Here is a 26,082-nt window from a genome sequence, read left to right as displayed (position 1 = left end):
CAGAGGCAAAGAGGAAATGAAAACAGAAAGCTGAGGGACAATTTGTAAGAAAACATGCTACCATCATGGATTTGTTGAAATGATTTAAAAACCAGGCTCGGAATAGGCTGAACCCAACCTGTGTACAGCTCTAACTCTAATTAATAGGAGTTCTGAGATATGCCAAGCGCTTGATTGACTGAAGAAAGATTATATCAGGCCCCTAATGCTCTGATGATGGGGGCAGGAACACTAACTGATTTTATGAAGAACTTTAGGGGAGGGGACGTGGGGGTAGGAAGGATCGTAGTATGAATCGGACATTATTACCCTACATGTACATGTGACTACACGACCCGTGTAATTCCTCATCATGTACAACCAGAAGAGTGAGAAGTTTTACTTCATTTATGTATGATGTGCCAAAATACATTCTACTGTCATAAATAACTAATTAGGAACAAATTTTTAAAAGAACTTTAATGCAGGTGAGAATTATCAATTATCAAGGGGGCTTGATAATTGAAGACTTAACACTTGGTTAACTAAAAGGCAAATTTATAAATAAATCCTGTAACAAGTGACCATCTCTTGGTATAATATTGCCCTCTCCTGGACGATTGTAAACGTGCTTAACATTTTATTCCCCCCAATTTGTTTCATCAAGTAGCAATGAAATTTTCTTAGTGGGCAAGGAATAGAGTGGTTCCGTGACAAAGGGGGCACTTTGGGATTAAGGATTGTGAAGGATTATTCATGAAGACTCCCTTTCCCTTGCACTTATCAAAACATACATACATACAGGCGTGCCATTTTAAAAAAGAAGCAGAACTTTTAAAACGTGAAGCATGGAAACCATTAACTGTCAGACATTTAAACATCTCTAAATCATATACAGGTTCCAGTGGTGCTTGTGACCCAGCTGGTACCGTCGACTCCAGCTTGGTAAGTAGAGGATGTGTGTAAAGTTGGCAGCTCTTATTATCCTGATACTTACTCAAGACTGACCGTGTGGGAGCTTCCTGAAATTAAAAGTAAATTGAAATAAGGCACATGTTGCTTAAAGAGGTCAGTGTTCTTTTTCAAAATGCCTATGATTTTGTGTTTTTTTTCCTCCAATAACAAATATGATTTAATTAAATTTTTTATTCTGGAGTCTTCGGGCTTAACCTTTACTGTAAGATACTCCGATGGTGTTGCCACTATGGAGTCCTGCCAAGGCTCCTTCAATAGCCAAGGACAAATTAAATACAATGGGCTGTGCACAAAGTAACCCCCATTTTTTTTTTTAATTATTCTAAGCACATAGTGTGGTGTTCTGAAATTTTCTAGGGACTTTAGAAATGACCTCTCTTCTTGGTCTCATGGCCTAGATGTGACTTCAGGCATTAGAAGGACAGAGGGACAGATGTTTTGCCGTCCTTACTATGAGGCTTGACAGTATTAAAGCCAGGTAGTGAATCTTAATATATATATAGTGTTATATATAGTTATAATAGTTATATATAGTTATACTTGGACACAATATCTTTATTTATTTATGTGGTGCTGAGGATTGAACTCAGTACCTCACACGTGTGAGGCAAGTGCTCTGCCATGGAGTCACAACCCCAGCCCCAGGCAGTGAATCTTACATATTATAAAAACATTTTTAGTAAAATACCATTCTTTACTGATTCCCACCATCATGCATATTTAGATAGGTTTCCATGTAAATTTGTATTCCACACAGTAACAGCATCAGCAGACACTAGGAATATTATAAGAAAGACATTTATTTTTTTTTCTCTCTGTACTTTCCTGATTTCTTTTTAATAGCAAACGTGGATTATATGTGTAACAAATAAATGAACTTTACATAAAGCAATTAGCCTGTTGAAATTAACCCAGTGCTGTTGTTCCCCCTGGATACACTTAATTTACTTTTCATGGCCATATTGTATTTCTGTGACAAGCCTTTACCCAGAACACTGTTTTAAAAACAGGTCTTAATTCCAAGATGTCAAACGTTAGTTTGATTTGCATTTTAAGGGGTATTGCCAATGCAAGCTTCATGTGGAAAGTCCTACTTGTAGTATCTGCAAACCATTATATTGGAATCTGGCCAGAGAAAATCCCAGTGGATGTTCAGGTAAAGTATTTATATACCATCACTTCCTATTTTGTAACTTCCTCTTAATTTTCTCTATTTCAGTAACTAAGCTCACAAAAAGCCATTTATTGAAGCAATTTGATTTGTCCAAAATCCTGTGAAATTTTGTGTGTGTGTTATTAGATGCCTTGTTCTGATTTATAGATTTATTATTCACCTTTGCATCCCTACTGTGCAGTGTTTGATGTCTTTTCCTGACACTTTTGGCAGAACTTCTGTCATTTTCAAAAATCTCAGCGAGGGATTTTCATCCTGTTTCCATATATATTTTATTGTCTGTAACAGCAATTTCTTGATAAATATTTTTTTACCTCTTTGTTTCTATGATTCACTCTTTCTGGCTTAATTTTGTTATAATTTTATACATGTATTGAAACCAGGATAACAAGTTGAATATAGCGGGTTAAAGTTACTAAATTAGGTGAATCTCTCTTTTTATCTTTTATAGTGTTGGGGACCTAACCTAGGGCCTCACATCTGTTAGGCAAGTGCATTACCACGAGCTGCATCCTCAGCCCTGAATCTATCTTTCTTTCTTTCTTTCTTTCTGTGCTGGGGAGTGAACCTGGGGGTACTTCATCGCTGAGCTACATCCCCAGCCCTTTAAAAAATTTTTTATTCTGAGACAGGGTCACAGAGTCTTACTAAGTTGCTTAGGGCTTCACTAAATTGCTGAGGCTGGCTTCGAACTTGCAATCCTGCCTCAGCATCCCAAGCCACTGGGGTTACAGGCATGTGCCACCACACCCGGCTGTATATCTTTTTTTGAGATGGGGGTCTCCCTATGTTACCCTAGCTGGCTTTGAATTTATGATCCTCCTGCTCCAGCCTCCACAGTAACTGGGATTACAGGTATGCATCACTGCACCTGCTGAAGTGAGTGTCTTTAAATTGAGTACATTTTCATGCAAGTACATCAACAATGACCTTGACATTCAAATCCCATGAGGTTGCAGTTTTGTCTTGGAGTAGCCATAAACTAACCATCCTTCTAGATGGATCATATTTGTTGGTCTGTTCTGCTAGCCTCAGAAAGCCATCCAATTTTAGGCCTCAGCAGTGCAAACAGTATCTCTGCTGACGGGTGCAGGAAAGTCTACCTGCAGGTGTTGTATTGCAGAAGTGAAATGTGCCCAGAGCCAGGGACCTGTCTTTTGGGTGACCCTTGGTTTCAGGACACTTTCTTATCTCCACAGAGTGCCAGTGCCACGAGGCAGGAACAGTGAGTGGAGTTGGAGAGTGTGGCCAGGTAATGTGGGCAGGTAATGTGGGCCGGTTTTCATAGACCAATGGGACGTGAGCAATTGATTGAGGAGTTCCTGGGGAGCATGTTAGTACTTCTCCAGGTGTGTGGTTCATGGTCATCTTTTTCAGGCCCTGGCTATCTTGCCATTTTTCAGTCTTGAGATGAATTCTGTAACAGAATCAAATTTTGTCATCTGGCTCATTGTTCTACAGGGAGACGGTGACTGTCACTGCAAGGTCCGTGTGAGCGGCGATGCCTGTGATACTTGTGAAGATGGATATTTCGCTTTGGAAAAGAGAAATTACTTTGGGTGTCAAGGTAGTACCTACATCCAGGGTGTCCTGAGCAGAGCAAAGCGTCGAAGGACACAGATTGTCAGAATAACCTTTCTCCTGTGTTTGCTGTCTTCAAGCTGATTTTTCTGGGATGTGCTTAAATACTCTGTCTGGGGCATTGGGCCAAATATTTGGTTGATACTAGTCATAAATTGCAAATGGGGCTGTTTCCACTTCTCTTCTATCGTACACTGTTAAAAGAAATATACCTGGAATGGGAAGATATCTGTTAATGTTATAAATAACATCAAGACTTAGTGACTTTAAAACTGTACTTTGTATTATGGGAAAAGCCAGACACTTTTGGAGATAGGGTCGTATTAAATAACGAAATCACAGCAACAGTTGGCCCCTTGAAAGTTACCCTTGAATGTCTCACGTGGCCCCTTCTTAGTTTATACCTTATTTACAACAGTACTGTTTCCAAATCTAGTTCAGCTCTTGGTCTATTGCTAGCTTCACATTGGGCATCTGTGTTCCAACTGGCCTGGGGTCATGCATCTCCAACTTAGAATCGGACTTTTGGAGGGACAGGCCATTGCCACTAGGAAGACTCCTGCCTATTTCAAACCCTTGCCAGATACAAGGTGTGATTGGAAGAGAGGCGGTGTGTAACCCTGAGATTTTTAGTGTTCCTTTCTTGTAGAGGGAGGGAAGTGTTCAGTATGGGGATGGTATGGTGGGTAACCACAGCTGTTTCCTGACTTCCAGGGTGTCAGTGTGACATTGGCGGAGCACTCACGTCTGTGTGCAGTGGGCACTCTGGAGCATGCCAATGCCGAGAGCATGTGGTGGGGAAGGCGTGCCAGAGGTGAGTCTTCCAGAGGTTTCCTCCTATGTTCATGTGATGGGAAGCTAAGACCTCCCATCTGTACTGCCACTCTAGCGAAGAGCAAAGGAGTCCTAGGAATCAACAGCAAATGAAGAAGCTGTACAATATAACTCAAAATCTGGACATTTGTCTGAAATAGGAGATAACGATGCCCATAAAACCTGTTCCATTTTATAAGCCAGGGAGCACCTGCATGTCAGAGTTTCCAGATTTGAAGTGGACAGGTGCAGAAGGACGGAGGGGGGGCATGAGGAAGCTAGAAGCATGGGGTATGTTCACCTGGATAAACCCCCATGGACAAGTCATGGCATGGAGGAGCCAAGCAGAGAGCCAGCTCCAGTTCTTGAAAGAGAGAGGGAATAAGGGGCAGATGGCACATGCCCGGGTTCCTGAACCACTGGCATTTAGTTTCTGCTGCTCCCTCAGAGTCATTAGGGAGTGAGCGGCGAGATCAGGTGTGTCACAACCAGAGGGTAAGAAAAATTCCAGAGTGGGGAAGAGGGCTTCATCTCATGCAGAAGTAAATTAAAATGAACTAAGAGCAGCAAAGCAACATGGAGATTGAGACTCAGAGGGGGCCATACAAATAGCAGCTTATTGTCACCCCATCTGCTGTTTATAGATGATACACACACAAACACACACACACACACTATATATATATATATATATATATATATATATATATATATATATATATATATATATAACATGATCCATTTGTAATCATTTCTCAATGGAGGGAAGGAAAATTTAAGTGTAAATATTCTGACCTTTAATCATGTGCTGGAAACTTTGGGACTTGCACAGAAAACCAGACACCTTCTTCACTAATTGCACCACGGGCAGATTAATTTTAAAAATCTTGTATGTAGTTACAGTGATTTGTATCTAGTATTTGTATCTCATTGTTTTCAACACTTGGATTCTAAAGGTCAGGGAGTCACCACGCTTTGCTTTTTCAGTCTTCCTAGTTGGCTCTCTCCCCTGGACCTTGTAGAAGGTCCAGGAGAAGGAATACATCTGTAAATTTGTTTTCCTGAAGCCAGCAGGGCATGAGAAGGACCAGAAGCGATTTGTGATGTTTTATAATGTAAATGTGTTCTGTTTTGCTCCTTTTCACCCTTATGTTTACAAAATGAATTTTTCCCTACTTTAGCAAATGTTTTTTTCTTCTTCCATCTATGTAGGTGATTGGCTAATTTTCAGGATAATATAAAGCAACCAAATAAAAATTGAATTACCCACCCACAGGGAAAAAATATCAACCTTTTGCATTTTAGCATATATTTTTCACATTTTGCATTTGTAAATACACACATATGCACATATGTATATGTACACACCTCGAAATTTAGAATACGTCCTTTGATATAGTGGTAAATGACAATTGAAATGAAGGGTGGTCAACCCCACGTATATGGCATATGAACTTTTCTCCTTCCTGGCAAATCTTGTGACCTTTTGTATTATGTTCTCCCAAATGTTAGTTTGTGATTTTTTTCTGAGCATTTTTAAGCTTGTGTGTAAGTTTGAAAAGTATTTACATTAACTTTGTTTCTAAATAATTTTTATAATAAATTTAATAAATTTTGATTGTAGAATGTTAATGTTTATGATAGTAAAAAGGCAAAGAAAAATTTTCATTCTACCACCCAGAGATAATCCCTTTTAGTACTTTTAGTATATTTTTTCTAGATTTTGTTTATGAATGAAATTTAGTGCTATATTTTTTCATGTTATATATGTATATCAATCTGTTAATTTCACATAATATCACAAATATTACTTCTAGCATTAAATGGTTCTCAAAATTTAATGGTTATATATTTCATAAAATCCTTATTTCATAATTTTTTGTAATTCACATTTCTAAGTTTTCACTGTTTTAAACATTTTAATATTAATCCTTTGACAGTGTGTATATATAAAGTCATTCTTTAGAATAGATATCTTGAAATAAGATTATTGGGTCAATGGATATGAAAACTTTTAAGGATCTCTGTAAATTCACCTCAGAAATATAAGCATTCCTTTTTTTTTTTCCCTTTCTTTTTCTCTTTTTTTTTTTTTTTTTTTTGAACAGGAGATTGAGCCTGGGGTTACTCTTTCACTGAGCTGCATCTGCAGCCTTTGTTATTTTTTATTTTGAGACAGGGTCTTGCTAAAATTGCTTAGGGCTTTGCTAAATTGCTGAGATTGTCCTTGAACTTGTGATCCTCCTGCCTCAGCCTTCCTAGTTGCTGAGATTACAGGCATGCACCACCATGCCCAGCAAGTGCTTCTAATTCTACTTAAAATAGAGGATCAGAGCTTTTTATTTTTTTCCTTTGACTAATTGACTAATTATAATTGTTTTTTATGGCTTTAAAACCACTAGCTGCTATTAGCTTGTGACTGGATTGGCAAAATTTATCATTTGAAAGAACTTCAAGTAGTTTGGCTATGAAGTGCCACACAGCATTGGTATTTTTTTAAAAATATTTTTTAGTTGTTGGTAGACCTTTATTTATTTATATGTGGTACTGAGAATCGAACCCAGTGCCTCACACATGCAAGGCAAGTGTACTACCGCTGAGCCCCAGGCCAGTCTTGGGATATTTTTGATCCTCCTCTGTGTCTGTCACAACAGGACTCTTTAAAGGAAACCCTTAATTAATCAGCACCACCCATATGATGATGTCATGAGATTCTCATTACTTGTAATATAGTTTCAGAAAAAACAATCAGAAAATTCATTCTAATGATCAAAAGTGTACATAGAGAAACTTCTTTGACTTGTAAACTAGCATATGAAACACTTTATATCCTGTTCACCACTGTATCTACGTATGGTGCACAGCAACAAGGCCTGGCACATAGATATTTATGTGAATATTTTCATTAATAAAACAGTATTTTAGATAAAAGAGTGAGGGTCCACTCTCATTTGCCTTTATTTAATGCACTTCGTCAACTTGATGGAGTTCATTTAGCAGTAATTATTGGAGTGAAGGATATTCAGATGGTCAATGAACCTAACTTGCTGTATCTACATTTTATTCTTTTAAAAGGGCTGAAAATAACTACTATTTTCCAAATTTGCATCATATGAAGTATGAGATTGAAGATGGCACTGCACCTAATGGAAGAGACCTCCGGTTTGGATTTGATCCCCTGGCATTTCCTGGGTTTAGCTGGAGAGGATATGCCCAGATGACCTCAGTACAGGTAGCAGCCAAGTAGGGCCACAGCTTCACGGCAGGGTGGCAACACTCTCCAGGGGCCATTGAAAGTGAACTGTCCCCAGAGTGGATTCCAGGATTCTTTTTCTCCAGAGGCTGGGTTGGAGTCTTAATTAAGATTAGGCTTGGGGTTTGGGGTAAGGTGAGGTTTTAGCTCATAAATAAACATGTGGATTCCATAGGTCATTGCTACTTTCATTTGGTCACCAATCAGAAAATGAAGAAATGAAAGAAAAGTGGTGATCATCTCTGGACACTTTTCACTTTTCACTTTTCTTCACAAGAAGAAGGAAGTTTCTAAAATGACATTAGCTATATTATCACACAAGGGACGTTTTCTTTAGAGCCAATTGTGGAAAATAAAATAAGTTAGTTTAAATAATTCTAATACAGTTAGTGTCACTAATTTTTTATTGATTATTTTTAAACTATAAATTACCCTGGGAATAGAAACTAAAAATAAATGATGAGTTTTAGTTAGTGCTATTTAATTATTCTTTCCCTTACTTCTCCTTTGCTTCATTCTTCTCTATTTTATCCATCCTTCTTTACATTAGAGTAAGGGTGATTATATGTTGTTTACCTTTATACTCTTATGCAATATTTACAACAAAAAATCCTGTAGAGTCATTGAGTAGTTTTGACCTCAGAATTTCTCTTGGAGGTTGATCCCTTTGAGCTGTGTCTTGGTGGAGAAATTCACAATAAGAGGAAGTCTGATGACCATGGTAGCTCAACACTTATCCTGAGAAGATTCAGGCCTAGAATACTCCATAGAGAAACTGAGATAGGCTCATAGTTTTCCTGATTCTAATGCTGCTTTTTGCCTGGTCAAATTCCCCCCAGCCAATCTTCCTTTCCCAAATAACACCTAGAACCTTAGAACACCTCACTTTCTTCCCATTCTGCCCAAATACAGAAATTCAGTTTCCTTAATGCTCTGATCTTATTTCATTATCAAAAAAAATGTTGGATTCTATAAAGTCAGAGTAGCTTGTCAATGACTGACCAAGAGCCCAAGCAAGGTATAGAGCCTCTCACAGGTGAAAAAAAGTTTGGTTGACCCAAATAAATGAATTTCTAAGGATAGATTTCTGAGTCTTTTTGGTCAGAGGACATTGGTGGTGTCCTTGAGTGACCTCTTTGCCTATTTATCTCCCAACTTGGAACTAACACTGAAAGATGCACCCAGTCAAATTCTGAAGGTCAGCAGGTATTCCTGACTGTGGGTCACATGTAGCTCCATAGCTCCTGTATCCAGGGCCAGTGATCCTACCCTAAGTCAGTCTGTTGTCACCAATATCTCACTTAACATATTTTCCCTGCATTGCAACCAAAGATGCTGGGAAAGAGACCAAAAGAACCGGATTTGAGATTTTCCACACTTCATGAACTTTCCTTAGACCACAGTGGATCTGAACATGTTTGTGTTTCCAAATTAAAATAGCGTGGTTTCTGCAATGCTTAGAGTATTGTGTGAGCCCCAGGGCTTGGGACCCCACTGGCTCCTCCTTCAGGTGGAAAATCCAACATTTCTCCTTGGATAAGGGCTTGAGATAAAACTTCATAAGACATAATAGGCATAGTTTAGTGACATCCAGATTTTATCACTAATGTGTTTGGGGTCTTTAACCTTTCCCCAGCCACCACTGGCTTCTGTGACCATTTAGATTTTCTCCATGTGAAATGGGTCCTAGAGTAATCTCTTATGGGGGGGTGTGAAATAATACACTTTCCTTTCCTTCTCTTCTGCCCTTTTATTTTTCCCAGCCAGTGGTGGTTGTCTCCGTCACCATGGCTTTCTTAAATTAGTCCATCTGATCCTTCGCTCTGTCTGCCTGATCACAAAAAAGTCAAAAGAGGATCTCAGTGGATGAGGGAGCGTACTGTCACTGTGAGTGATTTTAATTCATTGTTAGGCTCGATTGTTTCCATATAATTCCTTGGTCCTTGTTGAGTGAGCGTGAACGTGTGTGTGTGTGTGTGTGTGTGTGTGTGTGTGTGTGTGTTGTATGTAAGTTCAATAGTGAAACTCAAATAGAATGAAGTCATTGGTTGGCTAGCATTTCTTTTAACCTGTTTTCTGTGCTTCATGGCTTTTTGGACTTTTTCAGAATGAAGTAAGGGTGATGATGGATGTGGGGAAGTCAAATCTGTCCTTGTTTCACATTATTCTGAGATACGTAAACCCTGGAACTGAAGCCGTTTCTGGCCATATAACCATTTATCCATCTTGGGTGAAGTCAGGTGGGTAAAATTCTAAGTCTCTTTTCAATAATAAAGAAAAATGATCAAAAAATTATTTTTTCCAATTTTCCCAAAGGTCATCCTTCTTAGAAAACACTACACCTAGTAAGTGGTTGGATTGGACAGTTCTCTGGATGCTCTTTGTTACCTTCTCATTCTCTAAAGTTCCTGATTATTTAACTTCTTCTGTTAAATTATCATTAACTGTGACTTTAAAAATGATATAGCAACCTTTGTACCTTGGCTGATCCAATGTGTCATCGTCATGATACCTTCACTAAGCAAAGTTGATTTTATAGCTCATTCATGGCACAGCAGGTATCACCTTTTTAGCGTTATTTAGGGGAGCTTGGCCTCTTGCTCTTAATTCTCTCATTGTTTCAAGCAAACCACCTAGTTCAAGGAGAAGTGGGTGAGGACAGGAATTTTTAAGATGAAGGCTGTAAAGCACAGATCCCAACAGAACTCCAGGAAGAATCTGCAAATTCTCCTTCAGAGGGACAGGAGAAGAGAGTACAGCCTTACCCACAGCTAGGGACAAGGCCTGGGAGTGTGTCCTATAAAGAACCAGGGCTTTTATTGTTCTTGGAAACAGATTCCAGGGAGCATTGGAAGTCTCATAAGGACACAAAATGGCACCCAATGAAATCTAATTTAGGATCAAGATGTGAGCATCCGGGTTCAGCATCCATAGCAGAATTGGAATGCGGGGGAAGAAATGATGTCATGCCACAGTCATGTCAGTCAAGTTTGTAGGGCTGGAGGTTGATTAACTAATACCCAGTAGGCAGAACTGGTGTACAGAGTAGTCCAGCATCCCTTCCCTCGGGTGATAAGAATTTTGTGGACTGAGGAGGCAACAAAGCTGAGAGGTTGAGTAAATTGCCTGAGTGCACAGCTGGATTTTGTAGACAAAGTCTTCAGATTCCAAACTCTTGCTAATAGAACCCTTTGGGTGACAACGCCATCAGTAGTCTGCCCTCTGTTAACTCATATAGTCAGAATACTTTTTGGTTTGTTGTCTCATCCTCTGGGGTGATTCTCCCCAAGTCTGAGTCAGGAGCTCAGCGATGTATTCCCAGGATAACATGTTCCTTTCCCAAAACAGCACTGTTCACCCTGTACTGTATTCTCTTGTTTTATCATCTGTATCCCTCAAATTCCCCATCCTCACCATTGGGGAGTAAAGACCATGTGACTGTGTTCACTGCCTTGTCCCCAGAACTCAGTTCCAGGCACATAGATGTCTGTAGAATGAGAGTGAATGCAAGGATTTGGAGCAAACATTTCTTCTCAAGAAAAAGTCTCATTTGGACTCACATGCAAGTCTTGTTTGTTTCTGAGCCATCTGCAGAAGGTCCTCTGTTAGTTTAATGCAGAGGAAAAATGTTGCATCCTGAAAATATAGAAGGCCCAAAATTTTCATAACAAAATGAATGTATGCTCATTAATAAAAATAAAAATCTCATATAAAAAAAAGAAAAATAACTTGTCAGTGTAATATAATAAGCATATATTATAAATAAGAAACATTCATCAACAGCTTACAGAAGCTAATATTCTTATTTTATAAATATACAAAATTACACTTCCAGCATAGGCAACCACTGCTAACTTCTTATCAATATCTTTCTGGTCTGTTTGTGTACATATGCGTATATACAAATAAAAAAAAAGTAAGAGCAGTAAATCTGATCAGTATTCACGATCAGTAAACCATCTTAAACCTTTTCAGATATAAACCGAGTACTTGAAACTGAACTCTCTAAAGTCTTAACACTAGCTGCTAGAAAGATGTCTGCTACAGTTCTTCGTATTTCTGGTAGGTGCTGCTCAAAGCAAAGAGATCACCTTCCTGCCGAGCAAGGAGCCGGCTTTTGTCACCATCCCTGGAAAAGGCATTGCAGACCCGTTCTCATTGACACCGGGGACATGGATTGCTTGTATCAAGGCAGAAGGAGTCCTCCTGGTAAGACAGAGTTCTGAATGAATGAGGGATGTTCCCTCACTTGAGATGGTCTCATCCAACAGTATGACCCAACAGTGACCATAAAACATCAAAATTACAGATTTCCCCCACCCTTTTTTTTTTTTTTTTTGGTAGTACTGGGGATTGAACCCAGGGCCTCCATGCATGTGAGGCAAGCACTCTATCAACTGAGCTATACCCCCTGCCACAGATTTCCCTTTTATCATACAGGAACCTAAGGTACCTTTTCCCTAAAATGACATAATGATGTAAGATCATTTTCTTCTAGCCAGCTTCTCTTGGGCAAACAAAACACAAAAACCAAATAACCTAAACTGTAACTCACAGTGACTCAAAGTTATCAGAACAAATGCAAAGCTTTCATATGCATATGTCCCTGCCTTCCAAATGCTCGTTGGGTATTTCCCATCATAAATCAAAGGGTACCTAAAAAAAAAATAAGCCTTTCTGGGGACTGTGCAGAATGAAGTCAGAAAAACAGAGAACAAGAAAACCCTAATATCAGTGAGATTTTCGGTGTTGGAAAGAGAAGAGGCCACAGGATCCATAACACTGTTCCTGCTCCCTCCTACCTTAAACCTAGGCAAGAATTTCACCAAACTGGTTGCTTTTGACAAAGAACTGTTCATCAAAGGAAAGGCTGTGTCCACCAACACCAATAAAGTAACCAGAGAAGCAGAGAGATAAAACTTGTTCTCTGGGCCACCCTTCTTTGATATCTGTTTTGAAGTCTGCTTCTACTTATAGCAGGGTCTTCTCAAGACAAAATCATTGGCAAAATCTTGGTTTTATGCTCTTTCTGGCACAACCCCATTGATGGCCTCAACTGGAAGCCTGCCTCTCTTGCTGATTCCAGACAATAGGGACAGTATTTAATCCTTATAGAGCCTTTCCAAATCTGGAACCTTATAAAGATAACATGTAGGTTTATCCTGTCCATTTGTTCCTGGTTTTTTGCACTTTCTTGGCAGAAAACTGTGCTGCTTAAAAAAAAAAAAAAAAAAAAAAAAAAAAAAAAAAAAAAAAAGTTTAAGATGGCTGCATAGATGTCAGAAATGAGGATGAGGAAGATTCCAATGATGCCAATAGTGGGCACAAACTTGGACTAATGGAAAGGAGGATTCATTATAAGTTACTAGGAGGCATGGAATATGTTTAAAGGTGTATAGTCGGTGCCACTGTATAGTAGAGCAAATAGTTTTCCCCATGATGATTCCATTTCTCCTAAAAATATTGGGCACCTATTATCAACCTTTATTGTTCTAGGATCTATGGGATATCAAGGAATGAGGTGATACAGTTCCAACCTCAGTAATATTACAAGTAGAATGACAACCATTTTGACAGTAAAACTCAGTTTCAGTCAGTTCTTTGTCACTGTGATCAAAAGACATGACAAGAGCAATATAGAGGAGGAAAAGTTATTTTGGCTCACAGTTACTGGGTTCAGTCTATTATCAGCCAACTCCATAGCTCGGGGCCTGAGGTGATGCAGAACATGAGGGCAGAGGGTGTGGTAGAAGAAAACAGTTCAGAACCTGGCCACCAGGAAGTAGAGAGAGAGCTCTGCTCACTAGGGACAAAATAGGAACTGCAAAGTCATACCCCCAGTGCCACACCCCACATCCTCTAGGCACACCCCACCTGCCCACTTAATCCATATCAGTGGATTAATTCACTGATTAGATCACATCTCTTATCACCTCATCATTTCACCCCTGGAAATTCTTGCACTGTCCCACCCATGAGTTTTTGGGGGACACTTCATATTTAAACCATAACAGGTAGTAAGACCACTGAGTTACCCAAGCCACAATCTCCTACTTTCCCCCTCCTAGCCATTTCTCCCTGAGGAGAGAAATACCAGGCAGACCGTGTATGATTCTCTTTGCTGTTGAGCAGATGTCCCTTTCTCCTTCCCTTGCACATCTAAGGTGAGGCCACATATATGAGATTGAAGCCTGGAGATTTATTCCTGAAGAGCTGGTTAGCAGAATTTATTCTGAGTGGGCTTCATTTGGCACACTTACTAGAACATGCTCTTCTTCCCATTTGGTAGGACAAGCTGTAGGTCAGTCCATTCTCTTGAGTCACTAAGAACTGTGAAACTTTTTTTCTGAACCTTTTTTTCTGCAAGGAGCAGAAAGCCATCTGACATGATCTGCGTTGGGTGTTCTCTGCTGAAGGCAGCCAGCCTCTCAAGGGAGCATCTTATCAATTGACAGCTTATAATCGTTGCTAATTTTTGGATTTATAAATAACTTAGAAGAGACAATAAAATTTCTTCTCTCAGTTTGAAAAATACCAATGTTCACACTGAAACACCCCTGTGTAAAGAAACCTCCAGAGTTATTTATGGGTCTTGGTGAGTCAGGGTAAGGAACAGGAAGTTGGTATAGAGAGGTTAACCAGGAACTTCATCTGGTTGTTAATTTAGCTAGTATGTTTAGTTATTTTATCATCAGGGTCGGGCTCCCAGAAAAATGAGTAACTGTCTTTTTGGGCCTTTGCTAGGATTACCTGGTGCTGCTCCCCAGAGACTACTATGAAGCTTCGGCGTTGCAGCTGCCTGTCACAGAACCATGTGCCCACACAGGATCTCCCCAGGAAAAGTTAGTATGGGGCAGAAGGTGCAACTGTAGCATGACTGGATCTTCTAAATTAGGAGCCGTTAACCCAAGGGTTCATGATAGTCCTCAAGATCACAGGTGCAGCTGAATGTTCTGGATAATGAGTTACTTGTGCTGTTTCTTCTCGGTCTTATTTGTGTCCTTCAAGTAAGAATCACAAAGCACTTTTTGCACACTGAAGCTTTTTTTTTTTTCTTTTTAATGAGTGGCTACCACTCTGTAGCAGGTAGAAGTGTTGCTGCATTCCTAAATTTTAACCTCAAGGTCATGCATTGGGTAAGGGTAAGAGCTTAAAAATAGAATCCAAATGGACTTTTGTTTCTTCCCTTCCTGGTGCAGATGAAAAGTCCTCAGTTCTGGTAGTAGACACTTACTAAGAGTCTGTTAAAGGGATGATACATGAATGAGTGAGGTGGACTGAATGACTAAGAGTCCTCAGGGATGTACACTGATATTTGGTTTCATGTTCTCGGTGGTAACTAACGTGTTTTGCTGTTGTTGAAGTTGCTTGCTTTACCAGCATTTGCCAGTGACCAGGTTCCCCTGCACCCTGGCTTGCGAGGCCAGGCACTTCCTGCTTGATGGCCAGTCGAGACCCTTGGCAGTGAGACAGCCCACCGCAGCACATCCAGTCCTGGTGGACCTCAGCGGGAGAGAGGTGGGGGAAGCCTCTTATTTATTGTCAATGCTAATACTGTATCCCTATCTGTGTCTGTGGAAAATGCTTCACCACAGTTACTTCTTAAGTTCTAGAGAAACTGGAAGAATTTCTCAGGGATGTTAATCAGCATCTGCTGAGTTCTCTGATTTTGGTTGGGTCTGGATAAGACCTTACACTGAGCTTTGTTAAGATTGCTCTTTGAGCACTTTCTAGATAAGGCAGGGGACATAGGTAACTAAAGAAATCCTTTCTTTTTGGTTCCCTAGAGGAGGCATCTTATTCTGCCTGACTCAGGGCCATATCTCTGATGTCAAAGAAAGACGAGACTCAACCTAAAAGCTCTCCATTATCTTCATAGCTTACCCTAAAAGGACACAACACCCACTCACCATCCAACCCCGTAGGCTAAGCAATTTGGAACAGCTGAATTCCTGGATCTCAGAATCCAGAACTGCTGCACCCCAAGACAGCTACTCATAGCTCGGGGGACATGTTACTACAGGTCTTGGCGTTACTTTTCTTCCAAGAGTTCTTTGAGCCTCATAGCCAAATATAAGAATATATTGATTTAATGCGCGAGTTAAAAGTACAGTACATCAGCAATAATATGAAAATACAACACCTCAAATTGAAGACACTCAAAACAGCCTCCTCTGCTACATTTTTATTATTTTCTAGAACATTCTCTGTTTTGTACCTGTGAAGAAAATGTTTGTTTGGTGGATTCAATATATAGAATGAAAATATCTGTGGCCTTAGTTCTCCCTGAGCATTTAATTGGGTATATTTTTTAAATCAACAATAATACTAACATTTTGATAGTAACAGCTAAAGGTATTAAATATATTTCTTAAATATAGTTTTTGTTTTATTTTTTTAGAATTTTTATTTTACAAAATAATATTTATGCATGTTGTATCAAGTAAACAATATAAGTAAGTATAAAGAAAAACTAAATGACCTTTCCTCTTCTCTATTCTAAAATTTATTTTACTGCATCCCTTCTTTCTGTACTGTGTGTCTATACACACACACACACACACACACACACACACACAGCTGTTCATTGACATACACATTCATGAAAATGCATAGACACAGAAATACAGGTTCACATAGGTGTATGTGCTTGCGTGTCTATTTGTGTATATGTTCCCCAGACAACAGGGTGGTGTATATGAGAAGGGCTAGCCTCCAGCAAGGGATGCTGAAGACTCATCAGAAGATGTTCTTATATGTGATAGAACCCAGAGCCACAGCACTGACCTGTTCAGTAGAATCACTTTGGATTGATGCATAAAACGAAGTCCAGGGCTGTCCAGTAGTTTTATTGAAAATTTCTGTTAACGGTTTTATCTGAATGCCTCCAGACCTGCAATACCTTCTAATTCCATGTGACTATATACACTCAAATTAATAAGCTTAAATATAATTAAAAATGGCTTTTTATTTTACATCATAGTTGTCTAGTTATTGAATGATTTCATTAAAGTCTGTGTGAGGGCAGAGACTATGTCTGCCTTGTTCCCCATGGTATGCCCACCATCTGTCCAGTAAACCTGGCCTAGAATATACATTTAATACTTGTTGACTGTATCATTTGAATCCCCATTTTAACATCAGAGTTGTTAGGTGTCTGCACAAACAATAGATTTGATAAACCCACCTTCTATGTCTTTATCCTAAAACATTGTAACTAGGAGAGAGCAGTTTTTGCCATGATACCATTTTGATACTGGTTCCATTCAAATTTCCCTTTTTAAAAATAAGTAACTGATAACAACAGTAAGCATAAAGATTTTGTTTGTCATTGTAATGTCTTTTATCTGAATTCCTCAAAACTTGCTTTTGCCATCAAATGTATTTTAAACTCTTCCAACAGATCTTTCAAAAATCAATCCATAGAACTAGAATGGGAAGTATATTAGAAATTTATAGTAGAGTACTATGATAGAACTTGCAGCCAATGATAACCTCTGGGAGAAAACCTGAAGAGTCATTGACCCATGTGTGTTTAATGGTGGAGAGAAGACAGAAAAGCGTTGAGCTGGAGATGCCCAGAGGAGAGAAGCCAGTAATGACCTCTCCAGCTGTACCTTTGGTTGTGTAATAGAGCCACGAGTGGTGTGGATAATCCACGTAGTTCCCTGAGGGAAACTTTCTGTTATTTAAGTGGTGGAAAAATCACCACAGAAAATAGCATTTATGTGGTTCAGAACTTTTCAGAAAGAGCAGTCAATGTGAATTTCCCGAAGGCAAGGAGAAGGAGGACCATTTCAATTAAGTGCGGTGTAACTCAACTGGGCTTGAGCGAATGAACTAAGGTGGGTTACGCTGCTAAGGAATATAATTCTAATACTGGCTTGGGCATGAAATATGACCACATACTTCACACAAGCAATTCTATTTCTAGCAATCTTATAAAATACCATCATGGAATTTATATGTATATTTATTAATTTTTTATATATTTATATAATACTTATATAAATATATACTTATTAATTTATATATAAATTAATAAATATATATATTCCATATATAAATTAACAAATATATATATAAATTCCATATATACACACACATATACATATATATTTCCCATATGTGTGTGTATATGTGTGTGTATGTGTATATATCCATGTATATGAAAATTAAAGACAACTTAAATGTTCATCCGTAGGAGATCAAATATTTTTATAGTTATACACTTGAGTGGTAGGTAACTGTTAGAAAAATGAAATATATTTCTATATGCTGAAAAAGACATATGAAGTATTGTTGAGTAACAAGTCATAGTGAAACAAGTCATAGCAAAAAGCAATAATCACAGCTATAATCATCAATGTTTATGTGCTGCTTAGGACATGCAACATAGTTCTAAGAGCTCTGCATATATTAATTCATTTAATCCTCAAAACCATCTTAAGAGGTAGGTACTGTTATTATCCTCATTTTGCACAGGAGGGTACTGACACGTAAGATGTCAAGTAAAAAACCCTAGATCACACATCTGGGAGCAATCTGATTTCAGACTTCTTGCTCCTATCCAATAGTTGAGATCAGGGGAGCACAACTTTTCTGTAAAGAGCCAGATAGTATTTATTCCTCGACTTTGCAGGCTACATGGTTTGTGTTATTATAGTTCAAGAACATCCTTGATTGCCTACCATGACCACAGTGGTGGTTGTTGTTGTTGTTGTTTAAAGTGTGTGTGCACATCCAGGCATAGAAAATGGTTTGAAAAATATGAGAACTAAGCTATCAGTTGTCATTGTCATGATGTACCAATCTATCAACAGGGGTGGGAGAGATGTGTCACTTTTATGTTATTTTCATTGAGATAATTTAAATTCCTTGTAAAATAACAGTTAGCTAAAAAGCTTCAAGGCATATATCCATTCCTCATACCCTTCACTGGTGATCTGTTTTACTTCAATTTTGGGAGTGCCTTTGACTGTGAGAAATGGGAGCTAAACCAGTACAGGGTGGAAGAAGTAGACACCCCTATGCAAGATTTGGAGGATAAAAATACGCAATGCTGCTTTAGATTTGAAATTCATGTAAACAACTATTCATTGCTTATCTGGACTTCAAATGTAATGGGGCATCAAGTATATTTTTTCCCATATCCATCCTTAGAACCAGATCTTACTATGCTGACATGTAGAAGTGTTTCCTTGGTGTTTTCTCTATTTTCATCATCAGTATGTAAATATGTTCATGTGTGTGTTCCACATCTGGATGATGCTCTGTTTGGCCTCTCTGGCAGGTGGAACTGCACCTGCAGCTGCGTGTCCCACAGGTCGGCCAGTACGTGGTCATGGTTGAATATGTCACAGAAGCAGACCAGCTGTTTACAGTTGATGTGAACATGAAGAGCCCTGGGGGGCCTGTTTTGGCAGGCCAGGTGGCCATATATAGCTGCAAGTACAGGTAATTAGTCCCCGCCCCCACCCAGGAATTCCCCCTTGTTCCCAGGGAATAAATATGGTGTGTGCCTGAGGAACTTTGATTTGCATTTGCGTTGGAACCTTGTTTTCTTTCTGAAGCAAATCTTGAAAACAAGCCAGGGACTAGTTAGATGATCCAGCTTCATCTGTAGCATGCCCACTGAGAGTCCTCTCTGAAGGCAGTGAATTGAAAATATTTCATTTTCTTAAAAAGCTACATGCTCTCCTTAGCAACTTGGTTCAGAATCACATCAAGCTGCACGACCTCTTTTCGTGATTCCATGTCGCTCTTAGTGTGGTACAATGAACTCAGTGTTCTCACCTCAAAGACAGCCAAGTAGCACGAGGAAAGAGACTCATTCTCTATACTATTAGAAAGTACACACCTGCGTTCACAATACACCTTCAGAACTGGGGGTAATTAATGTTTCATGATTAACAGATGAAAAAAAAATTAACAAAGGACATTTAAAATTTGCCTTGGTGAAGGTCTTCTTGTCCAAAACATTAATTGACACGAGCTTATTAAAAATGGTTTTCGTTGCATAATATTCCAAGAACATGCTTTGATGAAAGAATCAGCACAAGAGGCTTTCCACATGAGATTAATTGTATTATAAATGGTATTGGAAGTCAGCTGGAGTTTCTTGAAACAGCAGGCAGAGAACTGCAGAAAACCCACCCACTTCTTGCTCAAGGCCCTGAACATTTGGTTACCCTTACCTTAACGTTGCTTTTTTGCCAAGCCCAAGATGACCTGAGTAGTTGGACATTTCCCTGATGTGGAAATAGAAGAACTTATGCAAAGAGTAACTTCTGGAAATTTAGAAGGGAAACTTTTACACAATTCAGTGAAATGGCTATTCTCAGCAACATTAAAAATGCAACTGCAAAAATAAACCAAAAAATGTAATTGTATTATTATTATTATTATTATTATTATTATTATTATTATTATTATATTTTTTTGTAGTTGTTGGGGAAGGAAGAGGGCCTCTTTCATGCATGCTAGGTGTTCCACCACTGGGCTGCACCTCTAATTCTATAGTTGGATTTTTAACAGGACCATGAGATGGGCCTTAAAAAGCCCCAGAATGTTTTGTCATTATTTGGAAATATGAGTTGCATTTTTAGGTGACATCAGTACCACCAGAGTATGCACCCCTAGAGGGGAACATCCTCCCAGCATTCCATGAGCCTTGTCTGAATGGGTTATTGAGGAATAACTGTCTAAATCATTAAATAATAATTTAATAAAGGATAAAGCTAAAGCTAAATTTCAATGAATCACTTCATATATTTCCCAGGATTAGTCTTGAATCCAAAAGAAATATTTTAATTTACACATACACACACACACACACACATACACACACACACACAATTATTAAGTTCCTAATATATGCACAAACTCTGCTTGTTTTTTTTTGATATGTTTTATTTCATTTTAATCCTCACCTAAAAAATCATTGCCTAAATTATTTAAAATGTTAATCAGAAGTAGTCATTCTGTCTTAATAGGTTACTAGTTTTATATTTTATTTACGAGAAGTTGCAGCAGAATATGAAATCTGAAACATTACTCAAAAAAAAAAAGACTTCCTGTCTGGGTTTAACCATTGGAATTATGTGGCCTTTTAAATATTTCTAAACTCTGCAGCTCACCTGATGAGATAGAGGGAAGGGGCATCAGGGATAGAAATGAGGAAGAAAGAAAGAGAAGAAACAGATTGAGTCTCAAAGGCAAAGTCTGGTTTCTCCAATGTTGAGTAAGGTCCACCATGCTTACTGACTGCGAGTGGCATGGTCATGAATGGGTAATTTGAACTTCAAATGCTCCCAAGAATATTGGTAAAATTCCAAGAAATCTGTGTGTTAGAGATCTGCTATCACTGCCTGGGAGTTCTTTTTCCCTATGATTAAACCAAACATTCATCAAGCCATGTGGGAAAAGTAAGCAGGGCCCTTAGCCCTGAGAGGTACAGCAATAACTATAGGGGAAAGATTCTTTTTCCATAGAGATTTTGGGCTGTATCTTATTCCATTTGTGCTACTATAACAGAATATCACAGACTGGATAATTTATGAAAAAGTTTATTTCTCACAGTCTGGGAAGTCCAAGATCATGGTGCCTGAATCCAATGAGAACCTTTGTGCTATGTCATCCTATGGTGGAAGGTAGAAGAGCAAGAGTACACATGTGCATGCAAGAGTCCACTTTATAATGAAACCACTCCTCTGATAACACCATTCATATACTCATGAGGGCAGAGCACCCATGTTGGGTCCTCTCTCTTAAAGGTCACAATGGCAATTAAATTTCAACATGAATTTTAGAGGGGACATTCAACTTTCAAATGCAGATTGCATTACTCTGCAACTTGTTATGCAGGAAAATTTTACTACTGTTCATCCAGTTATAAAGGGTGGAAAACTGAAGAGCAATTTCTATGGGGATGTGCGCAGTGAGGGAGACTCCAGGGGCTGCAAATTAGAGAGGGAGGCTAGGCTAAGAAAACTGTTTCCTTTTGCAGTGTCCTCTGCAGGAGCATTGTGATCGATAGCATGAGCCGTATTGCTGTGTATGAGCTATTGGCAAATGCAGACCTTCAGCTCAAGGTGCACATGGCCCGATTCCTTCTGGTATGCTTCTGTTTTGCCCATTGAACTTTTAGAAGCATTTTGTTGCTATTGATATGTTTTTTTTAAAGCTTATTAAAATTTTGGCTACAGTTTCATTACATCTATAAAATTAACCTGTGAAGAATTGCCAGCTTAATATTTATTCTTCCCATCTAGAGCCTGACTTGCTTCTTTATTTATTTGAGCCATTTTTTTATATCGCCCAATAAAGTTTAGTCATCAAATTCGAACACATCTCACAAAATCCCATTTCATTAATTTTTATTCTTTGTTATCAGGAATGAAATATTCTTTGTCATTATATTTCCTACTTTATTTTTATTGCCAGAGTGCAGAAATGCCATTGGTTATTGTATATTTATTTTCCCATTTTACTATCCTATTGCCTCTTATTTATAGTTTTTGGCAAAGTCTATCAGAAAGTTAAAGTTTTTATCAGCTAGTTTTTTTTTTTTTTAAAAAAACAACAACTTCTATTTCAGAAAAAACATTATTTAGTTAATTGAATATATAAGCTTAAGAGTTAAAATATGAAATGAAGCCAAGGAAATAACCTTCCTGTCCAATCTTGTAATGGTACACCTTCAATATTGAGAAACCTTGGGGTCTGTGTAAGAAGGGATGGCCAGATTTACAATAGATGTCTCAGGGAATTTAAGATATTTTAAGCATGAAGCAACTTCCTGTTACTGCTGATATGAAGCATGTATCAAACCCTGTGAAATGCCAGGCTAGACTGTACAAATGCACTTTAAATATCTATGTCAGTATTAAAAACTTTGAACTTAAGAGTAGTTGAAATTTGATTTTTAAAAATTATTATTATAAAATTACAACCCTCTTTTTTTAAAAAAAAAAATCATAACAATCCAAGCAAATCAAACCTCTTTATCTTTAGAACTGACCATGAGGCTGACTCTTCATCTTTTAATCACAGGTTTTGCCCTTTTTGATTTTTCTTTGTTTTCTGTGCTAGGGATGTAAATGTCTCACTAAGCAAGCACTCTACCACTGAGCCATGTCCCCAGTCCTGTGTACCTCTTTTGAAACAGCCTGCTGTCATTCAGGTTCAAGGCTGACTAGAATAGCAGGTGCATGAGGACAGAGGCAGTCTATCTTGGTCTTGTAGGACACCCTGTCTTAATGATGTTCAGTAAAAACTTTTGTTGTTACTGAATAGGTTTGCAATCCAGCTGATAATACAATTTTGTTTTTTAAAATATACTGGTACATTAATGATTGAGTTTCTTGTATCACTCAAAAACTACCTCTGCAGATAGATCCTTTAACAAAATCCAAGTATATCTGAGATTCAGTCCATTTTTTATCAAGAAGGGTTATTTCTACCAGGAACAGCTCTCTGAATAGCAATACAGCTCTCTGGTCATGCACCACATTGCCCACTTCCTGTTAGTGAGTCTCAAGAGCCAGCACAATCTTGTCCAATCTTGTAATGGTGCATCTAGAGAGGAGAGAAAAAAAAAGAAACAAGACAAAACTTCCAAAACAGGCATCAAAGGTCACTGAAAGAGTTTTTCTTTTTTGTAACTTTTATATGATTTTTTTCAGTTTTATTTATTTTTCCAACAGCAATTTAGTCAGTAGGGTATAACACTAAAAAAGGATGTGTTACCAATGGTGTCGCCATTTTGAATTTTCCCTTGTATGACTGCATAGTATTTACTACTTTAATGACTAAAATTTTCCTGAATGAATGTTATGATTCGGCCATACCACTGTTTTTCTGGTAACCGTGGCTACCTTTTCACATTGTATTTGCTCGACAGCATCAGATTTGTCTCATACCCATTGAAGAATTCTCAGCAGAATTCGTGAGGCCTCAAGTCCACTGTATTGCCAGCTACGGGCCATTGGTTAATCAAAGGTAATGTGTTTTCTTCCTTTGTTTCTTACTGATACAATACCTAAAGGATATTGTGATGCTTGTAAGGTTGAAACTCTATACACATTGAATATCCCTTATCCAAAATGCTTGGAACCAGAAGTGTTTCAAATTCCAGCTTTTTTAAAAAAATTGAAATATTTTCATATATATAAGTTACATCAGGGGGATGGGACCCAAGTCTAAACACAAAATTCATTTATATATCATGCATAGAATATACACATAGCCGGAGGGTAATGTCTTATAACATTCTTATTTTACCTGAGTTTGGACTGTGACCTGTCTCATGATGACAGGTGTGGAATTTTCCACTTGTGGCATCAGGTCAGTGTTCAAAAAGTGTTGGATTTGCAACCTTTGAAATTCTGGATTAGGGATGCTCAACCTGTCATTCAGAAGCTATCGTAAGCTCAGGTGTGGAAGTCTGGTGATGGATGTTAAAAAGAGAAAAGCCAGCAAAATTATTTTTCTCAGCTGTCATTTTTTTTCCCCAGAATTCCATAATGCCAGGAGGCTGACACAGCAGTCCCAGGGGAAATAGTTAAGCCTGGCCCTGGAGGGCAGGTCCCTGGGTTCTATTCTGAGCCCTCATTTTGCTTCAATCCTTTAATCTCTGTGTCTGAGGCTCTGTATTCACAAAACCACAAAAATAATGAGCTATCTCACAGCTATGTTATCAGAACTAGCTCATGCTTATTGGGGTTTTCATAGGCTTGCTTTGCTGTAGACTCAAAAATAATTAATTTATAGACACAGTCATTTGCCTTGTGTATGTGGTTAGGACTGCAAAAATGGCCAACCCAGTGCAGATCTGGCTGTGCCTAAAAGAAATATGTATTTGCTTCTCTTTTTGTTAGGTGGACATTTATAAAAAGAGATGAATAATATTGTATTGGTTGCATTTTAATTCTGAAGGAAAAGGATGTTTCAGTAAGTTTCTATTTCACTTATCTTACTTCAAAATAGAGATCTGCTTTCTGTTTACACTAGTTGTATTAAGCAGGCAGCTAGAATATACTTGGCCAATAGACTTCACTGAGTATCACTATATAAAGATTTCCAGTGGGCTGGGCTATAGGTCAGTGGTAGAGCACCTGTCTAGTATGTATGAAGCCCTGGAATCCCCAGCACTGCAAAAATAAAAATAAAAAGTAAAAATAAATAGTAAAAATAAAAAAGTAAAAATAAAAAGTAAATAGAAATAGTCCTGTACTCAAAGTCTTGTCTCTTTGCTCCATGGACAGCTCTGCAGGTTTTTGATAATTGTGAAGTAAGATTTTTATTCTATTTATTTTTTTTTGTGGTGCTGAGGATTGAACCCAGTGCCTCACACATGCTAGGCAAGCGCTCTACCACTGAGCCAAAACCCCCAAACTGTGAAATAATATTTTTGAATATTGTATTTTTCAGTGCCACCTGTGTCTCCCTGACCAATGAGACTCCTCCCACAGCCTTAATTTTGGATGTCCCCAGTGGGAGACCATTTTCTCTCCTGCCCCAGGAGAATTCTCTTTCTGCAAATGTCATACCTGGAATTACCTTACAGGGCCCACAGGTAAGACTGACATCTAGTGTGCTGTGTCTAGACCAGTGTTTCTTAAAGTGTGGATCCTAATCAGCAGATCCATGAAACCTGGGAAATGGTTGGAAAAGCATATTCACCGGCCCCACCCCAGACTTCCTGAATCAGAAGCCCTGGGGGCCGGGCTCAGCAATCTGTATTTTAACATACTCTCCAGGCGCATTTTTTTTTTAACATAAACTTTAAAAGTTCTGGAGTATAGAATACACTTAACATTCTGATATTAGTATGTTCTTATCATCCAAAGGATGGTCGTGTCTGTTCAAATAGCAGCAGGTTTTGGAAATTAACAGGACCTCAGAGATAAAATTGAATAAGATTCCAGATGGGAAAGGTAGCCAAATAATAGCTAAGAGAAATGGGTTAAAATCAAATTGACCTAGTTCTAGTCCTGGTTTGTTCATTAAATTAGTGAATCATTAAATTAGCGACTTCCTACGAGTTAGTTACTCTCTCTTAGCTATAGTTCTTGTCTTGAAAAAATGAGGATAATCTTTTATTGCTATTGTGTTGTTGCTGCAGTTTTTTTGAGAGTTAAAAGATTTATTATGCATCGAGTGCAGCATTCTGGAGAGAGCAGGGCTCACACTCATATGATTAAGCAAAAGGAGGAGTGTGGTTCTGGATTTTGTTGTGGTTGATGGGAGTGGGGAACACAGTCCAGGTCCCAAGAGCTGGAATTTGTGTGGTTTGGACTTTTCA

The 26,082-nt window shown here is 38.4% G+C and overlaps 1 protein-coding gene and 1 non-coding gene across 3 annotated transcripts in view; one reads left to right on the top strand and one right to left on the bottom strand.

Moving 5' to 3' along the window:
- Positions 1-26,082, top strand: part of Lama3 (laminin subunit alpha 3) — a 231,364-nt gene that overhangs the window by 101,430 nt on the left and 103,852 nt on the right. Inside the window, exons 14-27 of one of the 2 annotated variants that reach the window (XM_076836560.2) lie at positions 878-924; positions 2,011-2,110; positions 3,328-3,380; positions 3,590-3,695; positions 4,424-4,523; positions 7,598-7,754; positions 9,883-10,015; positions 11,842-11,984; positions 14,520-14,617; positions 15,140-15,293; positions 19,069-19,232; positions 21,784-21,892; positions 23,680-23,777; positions 25,209-25,353. In XM_076836560.2, the coding sequence (XP_076692675.2) occupies positions 878-924; positions 2,011-2,110; positions 3,328-3,380; positions 3,590-3,695; positions 4,424-4,523; positions 7,598-7,754; positions 9,883-10,015; positions 11,842-11,984; positions 14,520-14,617; positions 15,140-15,293; positions 19,069-19,232; positions 21,784-21,892; positions 23,680-23,777; positions 25,209-25,353 (1,607 nt within the window). Of the gene's footprint in view, positions 1-877; positions 925-2,010; positions 2,111-3,327; positions 3,381-3,589; positions 3,696-4,423; positions 4,524-7,597; positions 7,755-9,882; positions 10,016-11,841; positions 11,985-14,519; positions 14,618-15,139; positions 15,294-19,068; positions 19,233-21,783; positions 21,893-23,679; positions 23,778-24,686; positions 24,729-25,208; positions 25,354-26,082 lie in introns of those variants that run through there. The other variant, XM_076836558.2, reaches the window with a different exon arrangement.
- Trnav-cac (transfer RNA valine (anticodon CAC)) lies at positions 12,114-12,187 on the bottom strand. The gene has a single exon. It is a non-coding gene; the product is annotated as a tRNA-Val (tRNA).

This window comes from Callospermophilus lateralis, chromosome 17, assembly GCF_048772815.1.
Source record: "Callospermophilus lateralis isolate mCalLat2 chromosome 17, mCalLat2.hap1, whole genome shotgun sequence".
NCBI classification, from domain to species: domain Eukaryota; kingdom Metazoa; phylum Chordata; class Mammalia; order Rodentia; family Sciuridae; genus Callospermophilus; species Callospermophilus lateralis.
Note: the sequence above shows the minus strand (reverse complement) of the source record. Positions and strands in the feature narration are given on the sequence as shown.